Source organism: Hyalella azteca, unplaced genomic scaffold (genome assembly GCF_000764305.2).
Source record: "Hyalella azteca isolate HAZT.00-mixed unplaced genomic scaffold, Hazt_2.0.2 contig13201, whole genome shotgun sequence".
Taxonomy (NCBI): domain Eukaryota; kingdom Metazoa; phylum Arthropoda; class Malacostraca; order Amphipoda; family Hyalellidae; genus Hyalella; species Hyalella azteca.
This window is the reverse complement of record NW_025943130.1, coordinates 40,398-59,902: the sequence shown is the minus strand read 5'-3', so window position 1 is coordinate 59,902 and position 19,505 is coordinate 40,398. Positions and strand designations below refer to the sequence as shown.

The 19,505-nt window shown below is 38.6% G+C and overlaps 3 protein-coding genes across 3 annotated transcripts; 1 reads left to right on the top strand and 2 right to left on the bottom strand.

Moving 5' to 3' along the window:
* The first annotated feature begins 508 nt into the window (after positions 1–508).
* Positions 509–7,100, top strand: LOC108682517. Its single transcript, XM_018171694.2, has 4 exons — positions 509–538; positions 1,288–1,581; positions 2,080–2,229; positions 2,432–7,100. Exons 1-4 carry the CDS (start codon positions 509–511, stop codon positions 3,068–3,070), a joined length of 1,113 nt encoding a protein of 370 aa, XP_018027183.2. The 3' UTR covers positions 3,071–7,100.
* On the bottom strand, positions 6,989–11,107 carry LOC108682516 (nardilysin-like). Its single transcript, XM_018171693.2, has one exon. The coding sequence runs from the start codon at positions 11,014–11,016 to the stop codon at positions 7,666–7,668; it is 3,351 nt and encodes a 1,116-aa protein (XP_018027182.1). The 5' UTR covers positions 11,017–11,107; the 3' UTR covers positions 6,989–7,665.
* A 143-nt stretch (positions 11,108–11,250) lies between these two features.
* LOC125178838 lies at positions 11,251–13,110 on the bottom strand. Its single transcript, XM_047883535.1, has one exon. It carries the CDS (start codon positions 12,730–12,732, stop codon positions 11,854–11,856), a length of 879 nt encoding a protein of 292 aa, XP_047739491.1. The 5' UTR covers positions 12,733–13,110; the 3' UTR covers positions 11,251–11,853.
* Positions 13,111–19,505: the final 6,395 nt, after the last annotated feature.

Sequence of the window (19,505 nt, the reverse complement as noted above, 5' to 3'; positions counted from 1 at the left end):
CAAAATTAAAAAAAAATTGAAAAAATAATTTTGCCAGCTACAAATCTTATAACTGATATTTGACACACTTTAACCTGTTTAATTGATCTGAATTTTTGCACATTTGTGTGAAGTCATAGGCAATGCATGAATCAATTCACAGAATAAATAATTTTGAAAAAAATATTATATAAAAAATTATATATATTTAAAAAAATTGAAAAGTTAATTTTTTCAATTTTCGAAAATTAGATGAGAAATTCATTGTACATCTGTAAGATTGGAGATACTGGATTCTTTAGAAGTGTTGTCTTTAAAAAGTAATTTTTAAACGTATATTATTACGAGTCAATTTTGTTACCCACGGCTGCGCTCCCATATTAGGCAGTAATTCCAACGACTACTTCCAAATAAAAAATTTTTCCCACGAAAAATGTCTCCTTTACGCCAATTGTCCTCTCAACATTAATATATGCAATATATGTGCTACTGTGTTTTATCTCAAAATTTTCGGTCGTCATAATTCACTATGATCAAGAGTCGTTATGGCCAAGACCTAGTGTTTTTGCAGTATTTTGACACGCAAATGTATGACGTCACCATTTCAACCATCAATGAACGCATGGAACTAAAACAAAGCTTAATATAAAGGAAAAGCTGGAGAGGTGACGGAATTACCTACGATGTCGGAATATACCGCGTTTACCCTACCATGTTATACCTTGAGCTGCCCAGGCTGTAGATTAGGGCCAGCCAGCCAGGGGCCTTTCAGCTCAAGATAAGCATCTTTTGACAATTTTCATCAGCCACCTTAAACTTAAAGGGAGTGTCTGGTGGAAATTTTATCTTGGCTATTTACAAAGGGATCTTTTTGAAACTTGGTACACATTTGTAAAACAGAAAAATAGACAGTTTTTGCTCATTTCAATTTTTCCAAAAAAATGAAAGAAACTGTGAAATTCTTAGAAAACAGCCAAAAAAGGGGGGGTACTGTAGAAATCTATTTCCTCCTAGGGTTTTCAAGCTAAAACATTGAGATGCATATTGCATATCATTCAATGTGTAAAGACCATATCTATCAATTGCTTGTAGTTTTTTTCTAAATTTAAATTTTTGTGAGTGGGGTAGGCATTTATTTATAAATTATTCATTTGAAATTTATCCTTGAATGAAAACGAATTTGTTAAATTGGGTCCATCTTTTAGAGTAGCCCTGTATGTATAATTTATCAATATATGTAACCCTTTGATGCTCAGAAATATTTATCAAGCAAGTTTCTAGTGTAAAATAATTTAATGAGTTAAACAGTGTGAAAATAATTCTGATTTTAATGAAAACAATCCCAAGAATCCTATATTCCCCAAAATACAAGATTTAATTAGAGCATGGAGCTTGAGGTTTTTTTACAGTGGTGTTTTATTGTTGACTTATTTCATTGAGCTTTTCTTTATCACAGGAGTTCTACTCAATTGGCTGAGTGTTGCCCAGGCATACATTGGACCTCTTCGCTTTCTTGGGGTTGGTCTCCTCGTCTTTGGATCCTTCCTCATAATTGTGGCTATGTTCCGATGGATGTACTTGGTTCCTCATGTGCCTGCTCAGGTATTATTGTCAGGCAAAATAGTTGAGGCATTGTTGGGGATATGAAATATATGCTGTACACAATTGTATTTTGGAGATTTTTTCAGTAATTACAAATATTTTGAATAATTTCTGAAATGATTACAGTACAAATATTGGGTGCCAAAAAATCTCCAAATTTAGTCATTTGTTTCAACTATGTTAGAATTTTAGAAATCAACTATTCCACAAGAAGTACCAGTGAAATTTAATGTTGAATGCTTGATAAGAATTTGTAGCAAAATTTTACTAATATCTTTATCTGTGACCTGATTGCTTAGAGCTGAAGCATGCTATCTGCACTAAAGCCTTCCTTTGAACATCCTCACTGGTTCCAAAAAATTGAATATGCAACAATTGAATTTTATTTGCTTCTTTCTTGGTAAAAATTTCAGAATGTACCAGTATCACTTGTGTAAAAACTGTCACTTAAGATTTGCTGCTTTGGTTGAGCTTATAGTATTCTATTTTGCCTTCTAGATGGCTGCTGCCCGAGACATGGCCCTACATGGCGACCTGCACATTGTGAGTGTCCCGTTGAGTCTAAGAGGGCCTGCAGCCATGTACCCTCACCTCCACGCGCCTCATCCATCCTTCGACCCCAGCAATAAGCCACCAGATTACCAGCAGGTATTCTATAATGTTTTTTTATTGTGCCTATAGGTTTTAGATTTTTTATGATGTTGGAACTGGTACGTAGTTCATTTGAGTTTGCATTCATGTAGTAAGTAAAATGAAATAATTTCATTCATGTTGATTTGGTCATGGTTCATCCTTGTGTTGCAATTTTTTATGTCATGCCAGCCCTTTTTTAAGAATAGTGCATTTCTAGGTGATGGAGAAACCTCCTAGTTATGAAGAAGCAGTTGCAATATTCATGGCCTCTAGACCAAGCGAAGGTTCCTTGCCCCCATACACTCCTCGCTTTGATCAGCCACTGCATGATGGCAATGAGTCCATCATGCAGGATTCAGTGTCTTGTGGGCAAGGTATCAGTGGCTCTGTGAGTTTGCCAGCATTCACTGGGGACAAGATTGCTCCTGAGTCATCATCATCACCACCAGTGGCACACCAAAGTATTTCTATAGATCAACTCGAATTAGCTAGCCACGCCCTACCGACGCTTTGCCCACCTTCTATGTGTGCTCCGTTGCATGCACCTGGCCCATTGCACCCAGTCGATGAAACCAAAGATGATGCTTCTGAAACAAGATCCTCTACTCCAGTAATAATTAATCTCTCCGAATGTCATGATAATCAACGTAGGCTAAGTTTGGGCAGTGGTGAAGCAACGCCTCAAGAACAGACAAGAGGACGACGTTGTGATGTTGCTGGATTCGTGCTCACTCCGGCCTTCTCGACAGCCGCGGTGAACATGACTCCCAGAGTGCATGATACTGCGAAATCTGTAATAGTCTTTAAAACTGCCAACAGTTCATCCTTCCCCAACATTTCCTCTTCAGGATTGTAGGATTTACACTTAATAATTTACTTCATTCAAGAAAATAGTTTGACACAGCAACATAATTTAATGCTCCAAGGCTCAGCGCTGTACGATTCTCGATAAACTCTCAAAGACCATCTTTGCTGAAACTAATATTTACTTTTTACTACTTCATAGATTTTAACACGCTATTATGTTCAAGTGCTACAAACAAGAGATCTGAGAGTAATATATTATGATATGGATTTATAAAGCATATCTTTATATGATGTTATTTTACTGCATTATTTATACCTCCACTACGTTATCTTTGGGGTTTATCTGAGGCTTTATTACTTATTGTGTATTGCCCTTTAGTTTTATATTTTTTAAACATGGTCAATTGTGTTAAATGGCATGCAGGTGTCTGCAGCAACTACTGGTAAAAACATTCAACCTAAGTTAATTTGCTGGTCATTAATTTTTTGCCGCAGCTGTTAATCGTTACCTATGAGTCTCATAAAAGTATTCAATAATCTCATATTTTTTTGTATTTCTAAGATCAAGTTAATAATGATTGAGCTTTACCTTAGGATTGTTGAAATTGCTTGATTTTGTTGCCTTCTCTTATATTGCATTACTAGTGTTGTTGGATGACGACCAATGTGAGTTGTTCCACTAACCTTATTAGCTGCAATTTGTGCCACTCGAATCACGAAATTTTGACCTTTTCGAAGCCAAATGAAATCTGATCCAATACCAATAATATCTGCTGATAGCTTCAATGTAGGATTATCTCAGCTAAATAATTTATAAACAAAAAAAAAAAAAAAAATCACAGTTTTAATATAGACGTTTGACCAGTCGCAACATTTTCTACTGCATTTTGCATCAGCTTACGCAAAAAATTTAACTCAACGACCTTGTACCTAACCGATATTCTGCTTCAAAAAAGTTTCTTGAAGAATTATTTATGCCCATACGCTGTGATGTACGGTACCTATTTCATATCTATCTCGTAAATCACTTTGAAGAGTTTTTGTTATTTCTGTTACTCTGATATTAAAACCTGTTAAGATTTAGACAATTCGATCATATCAAATGATCAAGGAGATGATGCAGAATAAATTGATAGTCTTACGATAATACAGAATTACCGGTCATTTAATTTTGAAAAACGGCGACTTGAAAACGGTCATTAGGGTAAATGTATCTAATTCTTGAATAAACTTTTTTCTAACCCGTGTCTCAAGTCGTCAGAAGTGCAATGGGGAGTGTTGCGCCTTCATGGAGCTAGTGTTCTCAGTTAAGCTGTTGTGTAGGCAGGCTTCCTTGCACTTGTGTTCTGTCTCGTGCGAGCTGTTACTGACGTCTCTGTTTAAACAATATATTGTACGAGTGTCAGTTTCTGGTGCTGTTCCACTGACTCTTCATCGCTCTGCATGTCTTAAATGCAACTGCTACTTCCAAATTTGACAGGCTTCTTTGCCTGGTTACTTGAAATCTCTCTTGTAATGCGAATTATGTGATCACTGAGACCTTTCGCCTTGTTTGATGATCCAGACAGTCTTCGATAAGTTTGAAGTTGATATGAAATTTTAGGTTTTTATGCCGTGGGGTCGAGACTTATCGCGCTCAGACAAGGGAATTTCTTTTGGATTACATAAAAAATTTCATGAGATTTTTCGCTGTTATACTGTAGTCCGTTCCCTGAATATCAAAACGAGAAACTTTATCTTCACTGTGTACTTAATAGTCTAGTCTGTAAATTAATTTTTTTCTTATTGTAGAGATTGATAAGACCGGGAATGCATGCATCTCAGGCGCGTTGCCGTGTTATCTATCGTTGACGTTACTCTGTCAGCGTTTGGTGCTTGCAAATGACGCGAGCCAGTTCGTGAGACTTGATGCCAGTGCATTAAGTTTAGCATGAAACTGTAATTATAATTATCCAAGTCCATCCTTTTTACAATTGTCTGATATTTTTAAGTATTTCTATCAATAAGAATATCGACGATAATTTTACCTCAACGAATGATGTTCCTTCTTACATAGTATTTTTATCTTCAATTTTATTGTGTTTGTATCGCACAATTTTGTAGTATATTATTCCAGGGTAAAAATTAGTTCAGCTCCTCAGCAAATGCTCATTCTTAGCAAATTTTGGCAATCATACTCAGATTCTCCGGCTTTGTTAAAATAAATTTCGTCTGCTAGCCTGGTACGTCACAGCTTACGAACAAAAATGTTTCGTTTCTGCACCTCCTGTTGTTGCTAAGCATGACGATTTCTTTATCACTAACATAGTTGTCCTGACAGCGAGCTAGACTGCGCCACATGCACTTGACATGAACATTTTATGCATCACGCACTGTGACCGATGCTGCGCCCAGTGCTAACTGGGTACATTAATAATGCCTATGTTTAAACAGAGTTATAGGCATCGTTCATGCCGCTGGGTCCGGATTTTGATATTTTTCAAGTTTATATTGTTATGTGGAATACTTTCATACTTTATTTGTGATATTTACGATATGGCCGCGTCCTGATTAGTACAAGACTTTGCTTTTATTTCTGTGGCGCCTCATTAGGCTTGGTAATTGCATAATTTTTGTATTTGTAATCGCTTGCAGGAAAATGCATGGTTCCGATATTGCGTTGCTTTGATAGTCTGGTTTAACGTGCATTGAATGTATCCGAACTTAGGCTCTCAAACTAATACTATTGGTTATTTATACATATACTGCTACTACTACTCTCCAAATTTACAAATAGTATTGTAATTATCTCCGATCGTGCTTTAGCACTAACTGATATATTGCGTAAATTTGGTAAACTCTTAGAACGAATTCCGTGCTTAATTTTTCTTGAATTGTCCTGTGAATCGAATAGCTATAGGATTTAATCTCTTGTAAGATTGAAGTTTAGATTAGACAACGGATACAGTGCATGTCTGCAATGAGTCTTCTGTGCTTGTAAACTAAAATAAATAAATCAGGAGCCGTGACGGACGTCAGTTTTCTTCACTGACATCACATTTTGACTTTATAATTTTCATCTCCGAAGCCGCATGGGCGTGTAACACGAAAGACGGGGTTTTCAAAAAGAACGAAGTCTGGTAGTCGGATTTAAAATAAATCCGTAGTGTTGTATTAATGACGTCATTTCACTGATTGTGAAAGAATAGGATATACAAAATGCCTACGTCGATAATGGTATTTTTTGTGGTTGTAGCGGCTGTTGAAGGTAGCGGGCTCCGTAATGGTTGTGTGGTGCAGCATTGGGCAGCCTTATGCAGCTTTGTTCTCAACGTGAATTTGCGCTCGCATTTGTCATGGAGGCGCCTTGCCTGTTTCACATTTCCGCGCTCCTACAGCATCAACTTCACATTTCGTTCGACGGCCATTGCATTAAAGTTTTCTCCTTTTGTTTATTGGGGCATATTAATAAAATTGTCCCCGCAGTTAAAGTTTTTAAACCGTTATTCATTTTCTTTTATGCTAAGAATATGTAGTTTTGAAGGGAACGGAATAAAGCATCGAAATAATTATCATTTATTGTGCTGAATAACTATTTGGCAAGATCAGCAATCAAGTAATGTAAAGTGCAGGGCACAAATTAATTCTTATAATTTTACTACTTCAATACGTATGCCGTTCACAGCGTTTCGATATATTGTCGGGTAAACTTGATGCCTTGAAGTTCAATTGCTGTTGTGCGATTTGCCATTTTGTAGAAATTACATTCTACTGCAGATGAAGAATCATTGCTAACGGACAACGGTTTATTTGAGTGACAAATTCGACCTGAGACGCAGACTCTCTCGTCCCAAATCTAGCACTGGCTGAACAGTTCTCGGCTGCCCGATGACTTCCCTGGTTCTTAACCTTCGTTGAATGTGACACTGATGAGCAATAAATAACTCGAGATATTCATTTTTACTCTTGGTGGTTATGAAACTCGCTGTGAGTGAAAATTTATTTTAGTAAAAAAAGACATTAGTTATTGTTACATTTCAAGCCAATTATTGGTTTCAATTTATTCAACCCTCTAAATACATCAATATCCTTCATGTGAACAAGTCTTTTTATCCAATACTTAACCGACCCAATAATGATTAATCAAGCCGCAACACAAGGCGTCTACATTGATCGTGTATAGTGTTGACTCATCATCGCGTGCTAGAAATGCAGTGCTGAGAAAACCATTTGAGACTTAGGAGCTGAAAGGTGGGGAAATGATGACGAATCTAGTGTCGATCACGCCCTGCACGATCGCATGCAATGAATGGGTAAATACTGACTATTGCTATTCTCGCACTATAATACCTCCTCGACAAATATCAGTCTTCGAAGATGAAACTGACCTGAGAGTTTACTAATTTTTTTATGCCTGATTTCAGGATTCTAATCGAGAAAAGTATTTCACGAAAAAACTGGAATTCAAGAAGCATAAGTCTATAGTACAGAAAGCACATTCACTGTTCTCTCATCAAATAAGTTAATTTTCTAAAGAATAAAAAACGCGTTTGAAAAAACGTTCAAAAGTGTATCGGATCACTAGACAAAGAGGGATGCTGTAGACAATTACTATATTCTTCTCTAGATGGAATCGTGATCCGCGAATACTTAGAATTCAATCGACTAGCAGTGCACAATAGGATGATGCGGCATTTCTTGCAAGCAATCAATGTATTGCTGACAGTCGGACACATAAAACGTGTTGTTCTGAGAAGCGGAGACCGAGTCGTCAGCGCCTTCAAATTGCATGCAGGAGAAGCCCCCTTCAATGAGCTTTTCCATGGGCGGGGGTTTGCAATTCTTATGATTTGCTGACCCGATCACTTGGACACTCAACTTGCGATAGTCAGGAGACGTCGAATCAACCAGCGAGAGGAAGAAGTTGACTACGTCTTCTTGAGTGATCGAATCTAAGATAGCGATGTGCTTCTGCAGCCTGTCGAACAGGTACTCTTTTCTCGTTATTTCAGCCCAATTGCGAGCCACTTCATCTTCTAAGTTGAGATCGTCGATTTTCTTCGATTGCCTGACAGTTTGCTTGATGGTAGCGAACGCTGTCTCACTCATCTCTCGCAATTTTTTCGTGAATTTTTCGATGAATGCTTCGACACGAGTGTCAACATGGCTCAATGAAAACTTTTCAGCCTGAGGAGTGAGGCTAATTGATAATCCGACGACTCCGTTACTCTCATTGACTTGGCTACTAACGGAGTAAGAAAGCTGTTCCTGAGTACGCAAGGTATCGAAACATTGCTCTTCCATTGCACACAAGAGAAAATCCGAGAGTACTTGATCTCGCAGAGTACCAGCTTTTCCTTGGTAGTAATTCACGATCGAGCTGTTGCCGTCAGCTTCGTTAACGGACTTGACACGGACAACGGTCGTGCCTGGCTTTAGCACACGATATCCGGGAATTTCCATGAGGGCAGCAGGTTCTTGAGCAATGCCTTTAGGGATGCTCTTTACAATCATATCGTAGAGCTCACGCGCTGAAGGCTCGGTGATATTGCCCTGGATTAGCATGTTGACCTGGGCGTTCTTCAACAAATCTGAGGCACACGAGAGCACGTCGTCAACGTTTATTACTTGTATTTGTTTGAGGGCATGCAGAGAAAGATGACACTGTGGCAACAGAACATGCAGGCGCAGCTGCTTCCGCATCGTATTGGGCTTGGAAGCTTCGTTGTAGAGCTTGCGCGTCTCAAGGTCTTTGAGTGTGTGGAAATGCTCCTCTGAAAAATTTGCCGCAAAATTATGCAATGAATCGAGAAGGACTTTCAAAACACGTCCGATGTTCTCTGTGAAGCCTGACAAGTGAAGCACAAGCCCCTCATGGGTGTACCCAATCGAGTACTTATACTTGGCGAGAGTGGCTTCGTAGAGAAGTTCCATCAACTGATATCGGTAGCACTGCAGAAACAAGGACATGATATTCAAGAACTTATCAGCAAGTCTGCAGGGCCTTTCCTCCAACACGAACTGCACTCTTAAGATCACGATTGGTAGTTCAAATTTGTAGTTCGGCAAGTAGAACAAGGAGCCTAACGTTGGGTCAGAAACCACGCGCGATGGAAACTTGGGTGGTTTCTCTGGAGCAGTCAGCAGGGAGAAGTCATTTGGAATATAAACATTAGGGAGAGGAAGATGAAGTTGGGGATTAGGAGTAGATTTGGCACTCAAGAAAAGCTCTCTTTGAGCTTCACTGAATTCTTCGATTCGATACCTAGTTCCAAACCATCTCTCGGTTTTCACATCGTCGCCAGAGAAATCAAGAAGTTTCGATCTAACTACAACGTTTACAGCATCTGGCGTGAGACGCTCAAGAGTCTCTTTAATGAATTGAGGATCGAATTCAAACAGGAGAGTAGAACCAGACAAGTAGTCTTCGGGGCTAAACTTGATCATAGCAGCAGAAAGACTCTCAACGTTAGTAATGGTTTCAGATTCCGTTTCGAAGTCAAAATTCAATCGAGATATCTGTTGATACTCTCGAAACATCATCTCGGTGGGTGGTTGGTCTTGCAGGAGAGCCACGTATTGGAAGAGCGTCAGTAGCACTTGATCAATCGAGCGGTAGCCTTTTTCGGTAAGGTCGATCGAAACGCGCATTTGTGAACAGAAACTGCCTTCTTCGAAGTCACCCATTTCACACTCGCACTCGAGAGCATATGCCAAGTCTTGGTTCTTATAGAACGATAAAAGAGATCCGTAGCCCTCATGCCCTATGAGATGGGCGAGAAGCCTCAACGGATGTCGCTTGTAATGGCCGATCATTGATGGTAAAAACCACGTGGCTGCTACCACATGCTTCGCTTTCATTGGTTCCATAAATATGAATTTATTAATGGCAGATGGAGGGAAAGGAAATTCAAGTTGGCACTTCTCAGGAAGAGGCAGGCCATTGTTGGGAATTTTAGAAAATATTTCTTTGACGTGGCATTCCATATCGTCAAGAGAATGACGGCTTTGCACCACAAGTGTCATGAAATGCGCCGAGTAATACTTTTCCCTGGCCTCATGAAGCATGGCGTGAACCTGATCGTCAGGCAAGGCAGAGAGCGAGGCGGCGTTACCCCAGGTGAAGGAAGACGTTGGATGACCAGCAGGGGCAAATGAACTCAATAGTTGCTGTTCTCTGTTGTCGTCTATAGGGAGTGCTATGGTGAATTCTGAATCGACAGCGTTTCTTTCTCTGTCCATGGCGTTCTTCATCATAAGAGGTTCGACGAAGAACTGACAAAATCGGTCCAATCCCTCCCACAAGTACGACTCTTGAATGTCGAAGTGGAAATTCGTATGTTCGAAATCCGTGTAGGCGTTATCACAACCGCCATGACGATTGACGAAATTATCAAAGCCATTCTCAGTCGGGTATTTTTTTGACCCCATGAAAACCATGTGCTCCAGGAAGTGCATGAGGCCCGGAAGCGCGGGAGGGTCTACGCACGAGCCCCAACAGACAGACAAGGAAGCAGCAGCTTTGTATTCATTGCTGTCAGGAACGTTCTTGCACTTGGACCCAAAGTCACCTTCCTCATCATCTCCGGAATCTGAGCCTTCCTCGTCACCAGAGTCCTCTTCTTCATCAACATCCTCATCACCATGGTCATCCACTTCATCATCGTCCTCCATGGTGTCATCGACTGCGGCTGCGGCAGGAGGACCATGCCTCACGTGGTCGGATACGAGAAGCGCGCGTAAGCCATTGCTGAGGCGCAAGCTCCTGTATTGTTTCTTGTCGCTGAGGCCCTTCACCGGCTCTGGGAGGATCTCTACAGTCCCAGCGAGTCCAGTTCCATCAGACGACAAAGGTGCTTTTGTTTCGATTGTCATGCTTGACAAGTTTCTTATTGAATAGCCAGCTGATAAACCACTTGCAGTAAACTTGTAATGCAAACAAAAAATGTTCCTGATAATGTCAGCTAAACTGCTCTCATAGGCACAAACTGGAAAGCGAGTAACACTCCTGAACATAAATGGTTATTTCATATTGATAATAATTTCCATTAGTTTGGCTCACTTATATCTGTAATGAAAGATGGGATGTTAATTAAATCTCACAAAATAACAAACATAGTTTTCCTTGACACATGATTTATCGGGAGAGATGAAATAAATCAATAGAAATCATGAAGCATCATAAATTTACCCCTGTTATTATCAAGAAAAATTAAAAAAATTGTATAATACTTAGCATAATATCTAGGAATAATAGGTCTCATAATTTATCAACATAATGGGAATTATTTTACTACAGACAGTTAAACTGTACATAAATTTCGAAAGTTTGATCACAATGGAGTGATTTGATGCTTTAGACAACACTGATAGTAAAAATGGGATCCTGATACAACTGACTTTTATTGGAACATTCAGAATCCTTCCAAGGACTTCGATGCTTAGATGATTATTTGAACAGTAAAGAATGAGACGTGACGTTATTGAAATCAGGTCAGAAGATCTTCACCAAGCATTCTCAAGCGAGCGCAAATAAATATTATTAAGTAGTTAATCGAATCAAATGAGTTATTACTCGCCTTGCAATAATGCGAACACATTGGGCGCATGTGAATAAGTATTCATCTTCTCAAAATTTAAATTAGTACATACCTAAGCATCCTAACAATCGCAATTACATCCATTCACTCGAGAAAAAACTTGAGTAAAAAGTTGGAAGTTATACTAAAGTAACATCACTTCTACATGTAGAAGCAACACTTGAAAGATTAAATAATTCAGAACAGGTAATGATAAATGATAATGGCCCATAGATTTCAATGCCAAAACTGAAGAATTTTCCATTAGTTCTTCTCAGTCAGACGATTCTGAATCAGGTAGCCTCTGCCACACAGAAACTTCGGCTGACGCGACCAAAGCAACGCGTTCTGACTGCGGTATGTAGAGAGGCATGGACGTTGTTTCCTTGTTAGTCCAAGAATCTCCAAGAATCCTACCAAGCAGAGCACTAGTTTTCACACTACCATCTCCGTTCAATTTATCCTCAGGACCACCGGGCCACAGGAAAGGATCCGCTATCACTAGTATTCCCTTCGGAGGCAAAACTGCAGCAAGATTCTTGAGAAAAATTTTAGGGCACTGGAGATCAGTCAAGACGTTCGACACGAGCACGCAGTTGAAGCCTACTTTCATAAAATCTGAACATACGTCCATATCAACAAATTCGATGTTATCTCTAAGACAATTATCGGGCACTTTGATCTTGTATATTTTGATGTGCTTTCCTCCTTCACTAGATAGGACCGAAACAAATTCAGGATACACCTTTAGATGCTGACCAGCAGCCAGCATTTCGAAGCTGGTGTCAGCGCCAACCACCTCTGAGAAATGTTTCGAGAGATGAAAACAGGCGCCGCCTACACTGCAGCCAACATCTAGCACGCTAAGTTTACCGGCTCCGTACTTATCGCAGGCTTCTGAGCAGAGTTGTGCAAGCCGTTCATGGTATTTATCAGCAGAGGGCGATATCAATTCCTTCAGATGCACTAGGTTTTCCATATCAACATAATGATGCACAAGCTGCTTGTTGACTTCGCTCTCGGTAGAATATTTGCTGGTGGCAACATTGTCAATGTATCGTCTGAGAGAGCACCACTTGTACAGCGCCCAGCCTGCCACGCCAGTACTGAGCGCGGCTACGCCCCAACCCACGACGCCAATGGTTCGCTCCATTTCTCAGCTCAGGCTCGGCTTTCCCAAGAACACTCGATGCACCAAAAGCTTCAGAATTAACAATCAAACCTCAGTTATGGATAGCTAGTAATAGAAGCGACCTCAACACATTAATGTATGACAATCCTAATGCATTCAGCATTATTTCTAAGTCTAACGTCACCAGCCGAAATTCACAGTGATGCCCATGAATTACTTTTGAGTGTTACACAGCCCCCTTAAATGTTCTGTCAAGATCAAAAACATGGTATAAATAGAAGTAGGTTGAGCACAATTTCCTGTTATGGAATAATTCTAATGTTTAAAATTTTCTAATGTTAATGACGATAATCAGGCTACTCAGTCCAGAAAATATTGAATTTGGCTGCAAATAATGAACATAGCCATTCTTTAAAGCCAAGAAAAACATTTTCCTGAAGTGAAACATTCATTTTAGTCAGCATGAGATTGAGTGAAATGGAAAAATCATCAAGAATCAAAATAATATTTTTTATGACATTAGCCAAATTAACTTATATTTAATAAATACGAGTCCACACGATTTCCATTTACTTGGTAATAAGATAAGTTGAATTGACTCATTTGTTGTATATACTGAAATGTACAGTTGAAACTATCTCATCAAAATTGAAGCTATTTGCTTTGGAAAACTTTGAATATTTTCTCAACAAAAATAATTTATCAAACAAAAATCAGAATGAATGGTTGAGTTAAGACTTTATTTAAATTAAAGCTTGCATAATCATGGCACTCATTCTCCTTTCCCACTGGCCTTAAGTAATGTTAGGAAAACTAAGAAACTCATTTCAATGCAGTATAGTTGGTCAAATTATAGCATTGACATTTGTATGATCAATTACGTATAATTTGAATTGTGTTTCTACCCATAATCTAACATTTAGCTTTTTGCAACAGTACAGTTATTGGATTATGACTTGCAGACATATTAATAATTAATTAATAATAATAAAAAAACATTTCCTTCAACCATTCTGTTAAGAAATAACAAAATTTCCCCTAAATATCTCAAGAAATATATAAATGACAAACTTACTTACTAAAAGAAATCTTACTAAACAGTAAACAAGGCTAAGAGAAACGGGTAGCAAACGGTTAAATTTGGAAAAGTGTAACTTCAAAGCAGAAGCATGAACTTCAATAGTATGAATTAGTGGACACATTTCTGAAAAACTTGAATTTAATGCTTTGATCTTGCATATAAAGATGAGAAACTGATTTTTTGCTTTGAGAAAATTTCTAATTAGTTGACTAAACGCTGTTCCATAGCGTATGCACGCAGCTTTACTGCAACTTAGTTTTCTCAAGATTGTACACAGCTTGAAGACTTGCATAAAATTCTCTCCTAGGCAGGTCTATTAATTACTACAACCATATGCAGCCTTCAAATGAGGTAAGTTATCAACTACTAGGAGATTTTCAATTAATAATTTAATTATTAATGTTCTTACACCACTCTTAATGCTCTGAAGTATTTTTATTTGAAACCAGAGGTTTACTAATTGCAGCCCTTTCACAGTTTCCAGATCTGTGCAGCTCTTGATGGACAGTCTTCAAGGAAACCGGGTTCTGTGGTTGTCTATTGAGGTCTGCAGTAATTTCAACAGCTGTGGTTTTTGGATTGTCTGTCACAATTTGATTTGGGTACCTACTGACAGTCTCTCTTTGACAACTTTGACTTTTAGCCAGACTTGTGCTTTGCTGAGGACATTTATCCTTCTCTTTCAAAAGCAGTCGTTAGTTTTGACACAAAACCTCTAGAAACGTCAAGAATTTGTGAATCTTCCCACACACTAGCACTTGCCATACAAGCACCAACAATTAGGCCTTGTTGAAAGTCAGAAAGGTTTGGCATTTATAGGTTATAGGTTAGGTTACAGACACAAAAATTTACTACAAATATTTGTGCAAGGATAAAATATCAATTAGCAGCAACAATGAACAATGAAACATAAAAAAGTTGAATTTTTATTATTTATAACATGTACCGTAAAATGGGGTAACTTAGACCACTTTTTTTTTATAAATGATGCCATTTTTTTACTAGCTAAATTAAACTTGAATTGAAACATGCAAAATACAGGTCTATACTCTAGCTTCACTTACCATAAATTACTGGCTCCTGCCTCTCATAGTCTTTATGTAATTTCAAAAAAAGTGATGGTCTTTGTTACCCCAGCTCTTGGGGTAACTTAGACCGGGTGGTAAAATCAATTATTTTTTCTGGTAAAATAACTCCAATTAACTCCAGGTTTTGGTGCGTTGTAGTAGAACTCTTCTAGTTACATATGCAAATGACAAACTTGAGGAAAGTGTCATAGTTTGCAAATGGGGGGCGCCTCATGTTGTTAATAATATAATAAAGTTCGTAATAGAACGCACTAGATCGCATTAGAAGGCACTAGATCGTAATAGAACGCACTAGATCGTAATAGAACGCACTAGATCGCATTAAAGGCCCTAAATCGCCTTAACACGCATTAGTATGCACTAAAATGCTCAAAACCAGATGAGGACGTACGTCGGGACAAGCCAGATCACCCAGATGCGGACGTACGCCAAGACAAGCCAGATGCGGACGTACGGTCCGTCGGGACAAGCCAGATCACCCAGATGCAGACACACGTCGAGACAAGCCAGATGCGGACGTACGCCGGGCGTGTGCGCTAATAACGTTATTTTAGCTCATTGTACGCCGCGTTGTACGCCAGTAGAAGGGCTTGGAGCCTCGTTTACGCCGGATTAATCCGCGGAAAACAGCACCATCCTGGGTATGGGGTGTTGGCAATGCAAATTACGTAATCACACTGACCGTACACACAATTGACACAAACGTGTATTCACATTGTGCTGTGGTTGGATATGAGTTAACTAGATTGCTAATGCGTCAACTCAGGACTCAGGTTCTAAGAGTCAGCACAGTAATGAATATTCATTCATAGATCACAATTCAATCAGACATCATGAGACATGAATTACAGAACTAAAAAAGGCAACATGGCTTTAGATGTGCCATCGGTGCCTTCTAATGAATGACTGGACAGTCTGGACTGGTTGCGGCAAGTAGGGTTACTAGGGTGTGAACCTGTATGTCAACAGTACAAACCTGCATGCCAATGTTGGGACTACATTCCTGACATCCTCCTGGCTGGCAAAATCAACACGATCAATACCTAATAACAATGCGCGTAAATGGACTGTACAAATTAGGTCAATATGGCATAATTACAAAGCGTAATTATACTATGGTATGTGATACAAAATATGAATATATATATATTTGCAAGATAAGTCAATGGTCTGTCATTTATTTTTGCTTCATCTGAGCAACTATGGTTTCCAAATCTGGGTGCATTATGTTATGTCATGTGTACTTTGAATGTGCAAAAATTATAACTACCATGAAAATTGTTATGTAGGTTATCTTAGCACGAATTGCAATAGAGTATCAAGATTGCAGTTCTGCCACCAGCCTTCATTGAATTATCCTGCTTTTTTTCTAAAATTCAATAATCTCTCTTCCAGCAGTTTGCAAAATTCATTAGCTGCATAAAATACTCTCTGCTGTGGTGTTCGAGTTCCGGTTGACATGAAAACTTGCGGTTCCAAAAATGGCGGCAAAGCTCTAATCATGCCGCTCTGACGGCAATCTATATAAATAATAATATAATCCATGCCTACGCTGGAGGAAGTTCAAACTTCAGAGGTGGAACTTAATGCAGTAAATTTGCAGTAAGTCAGAAAATACCAGATTTAGGCATCTATACCAGATCTAAAATATTCATACCATGATACCAGACACCTTCTGAAAATACCAGATTTGTGAAATCTGGTATAGAAATATACCATCTGGCAACGCTGGCTTCAGCGTTACTTGAAATCTACAGATGATGTTGCCATTCCATTCAGATGAAAACTGTGTCTAAATCAGAACTGTGTCGGACGGCTCCGCGGCCCGCGCCGAGTGCTGCGCGGCATGGAATCGAAGACCGTGATTTGCGCAAACGCCTGCGCAAAGAAAATATAATTATATTGCTTTGCGCAAACTGCGCTGACCTAGTGCTTCAAAAAACTATTTATGCATGGGAAATTTCCCCGTTTATATACATCTTCCTGAGTGTGGAGTATTAGGCCTTTAATGCCCATTGACAAGATTTTTCTATGTCAAATAGTTTTTGAGTTGTGGGGGTTTTTGTAAAAAAAACAAAAAGTGGTCTAAGTTACCCCGCCGGTCTAAGTTACCCCATTTTACGGTATTACTACATAGATAGGAAAAATGTTGATGTTTATGCCACTATATTTAGTTTTGCAATATTTTAATTAGTTTTGCTACTAAAACAGTTTTACGCCGTGTCAGAGGACTGTCCCAAGTTACCCCACCCATTCCGAGTAGCTAGCCCCAGTTGACGGTAGGTTGGTAGATATATCAGCTGCATAATAATCAGCATAAGCTAAGGCATAGTGGCTAAGCAGAGAGTTTTTTAGACTCTTCTTCAAGTTCATTTTTGAGTCCTATAAGTAGAGTAGTAGACCTGTAAAGTATCTTGGATACCAGAATTATCATACATAAGAAATCTGTTAAAATCTTGAGTAAATGAGGAAATTAAAAATGAACTGATTCTAAAAAATCACTGGTTTGCCACTATGCTAAGGTATAAATGCAATGTCCAGTTTCATGTTAGCCTAGGTATTTTAAAATATATAATAAATTTATCATTTGTCATAATTCTACGTACAGAATTTTCTAAATCTGAAATCCAACTGACATTCGACTAGCCTAAACCTGAAATTTTACTTGCCAATGCCGGCATAAATGAGGTTAGGTAATCCTATTTTTAAAGAGACAAGACAATATTTAACATAGCTAGTCACAGGAAAATTTCGTATGAAATACAATTAGTACGACAACGTCTAATTAAATACAAGTGACAACTGACAAGAAAATGTTTTTATGAAATATAAAGTAGGTCTGTCGGTGCGATTTGCGAGTGTCGAACAGAGTTAGGTACACAAGCTGCCACCTATAGACATCCACGTTGCACAATTACGGAACACGGTCCCGGGTCCTCTGAGGCTCTGTCAATTATTCAGTTGTGCAAACTGCAATGTACATCACTCTCTAAGAAAAAGATTGATGAATGAATTCTTCGTCCACTGTTTATAGGGTATTATTGCAGATTAACTACATCCAAAAAAAGGGTGTTTTTTTTTAATTATATGTTTTTTGGGGTGTAGATTACGAATCTGAAATCCATTTTTGGCGGTCGGCATCGGAAAACCGATTTTTTTGCATTGAATGAACTTCAAAATTTCCCTAGCAATTTTAGGAAGAATTTAGAGATTAGTCATGTAGGCCCTAATTACGAGTAAACCAATCATACACTTAATTTTTTTGTCAACTGAATTCTGAGGAAAAAAATGAATTTATTGGCAAATAAAAATATCATGATATATATATTTTTTTATAGTTGGGGTTAAGACTTGTGGCGACAAATGCGCCCACCAGCCTGTATCTCTGTCAGAACACAATATCATGATAGTCTTAAGACAACATGAGGACTTTTGCGACGAAAATAAATCTAGTTTACTTCTCTAGCATAACGATCACTACACGAGCGACCTCTACGGTAACTAAAAAATTGTTCTACATTTACAATCTGTAAAATGCTTCAATTGGTATAATTAACACTAGCACTATCATTGTTACAACAGAAATTAAAAAATTGCTTGACTCAACATCCCGAAATAAGTATGTTTGATCTTATTATCACCGAATAATACATGGTTGAACTATATACTAGTTCAACCATGGAATAAATAATAATACACTTCTAAATACTCTCTGGGTATAGAGACTCAGTGGGTGAGGATGGAGCAGTGGGTAGTGGGTTCGAAATCAGTTGCTAGCTGGAGAATTTCTGTGATATCTAGAATATGCCACCTACATAACCAAACCTCATTTCTCTATATAATACTGGAAGTCTTTATTACACGTTCCACCTCTTATTACCTCCGTATAATTTCGTTTCTAATAATTACGATGATTTTAAAAATTTAGTTCAATCCGTTTCACTTCGAGCGACTCGTTTCCAATTTGATAAACAATTTCACATTCATCGTGCCGATTCAAATGAATCAAATGCACTCGATCAATTTAATATTGAATCTATTGGACAAAAATTAGCAGCAACTATTGAAAAGTTTATTAAACTTGTATGAAAAGCAGACTGGGTTACCAGTCTTTACCGGTGCATTTTTGCGGTCACTCTTGAGTGACGGATAAATGATCGTTATACGTGTACGTTTGTAAGTGGCGAATAGTTGATTGATTGGCGAATAGTTGACGAATAATTGATCGATTGCAGCGAATTTCGTTTGCAGGAGGCGAATAGTCGATCGTATATATATGGCGAATAACTAATCATGTGCACGTGGCGAATAAGTGATCACTCGCACGTGGCGAATAATTGATCGTATGTGTATGGCGAATAATTAATCGTGTGCATGTGGCGAATATGTGATTACTCACATGTGGCGAATAAGTGATCGCTTCCCCATGGCGAATAATTAATCATATGTGTATGACGAATTCCTGGGTATGTGTATGACGATTATTCCTGTGCATGTGGCGAATAAGTGATCGGTTGCATGTGGCGAACAAGTGATCGGTCGCACGTGGCGAATAAGTGATCCTTTATTGTGACGAAAAAATGACCTGTATGATTGATATAGCCTGCATGTGACGGATCGTTTGC

Bases quoted from the DNA above. Each gene is read 5' to 3' on its own strand.
- LOC108682517 (XM_018171694.2), top strand. From the start codon at position 509: ATGATCAAGAGTCGTTATGGCCAAGACCTA. The intron at 1,582-2,079 runs GTATTATTGTCA...TTTGCCTTCTAG, and splicing joins TTCCTCATGTGCCTGCTCAG to ATGGCTGCTGCCCGAGACAT. The intron at 2,230-2,431 runs GTATTCTATAAT...GTGCATTTCTAG, and splicing joins AGCCACCAGATTACCAGCAG to GTGATGGAGAAACCTCCTAG.
- LOC108682516 (XM_018171693.2), bottom strand. From the start codon at position 11,016: ATGTTCAGGAGTGTTACTCGCTTTCCAGTTTGTGCCTATGAGAGCAGT.
- LOC125178838 (XM_047883535.1), bottom strand. From the start codon at position 12,732: ATGGAGCGAACCATTGGCGTCGTGGGTTGGGGCGTAGCCGCGCTCAGT.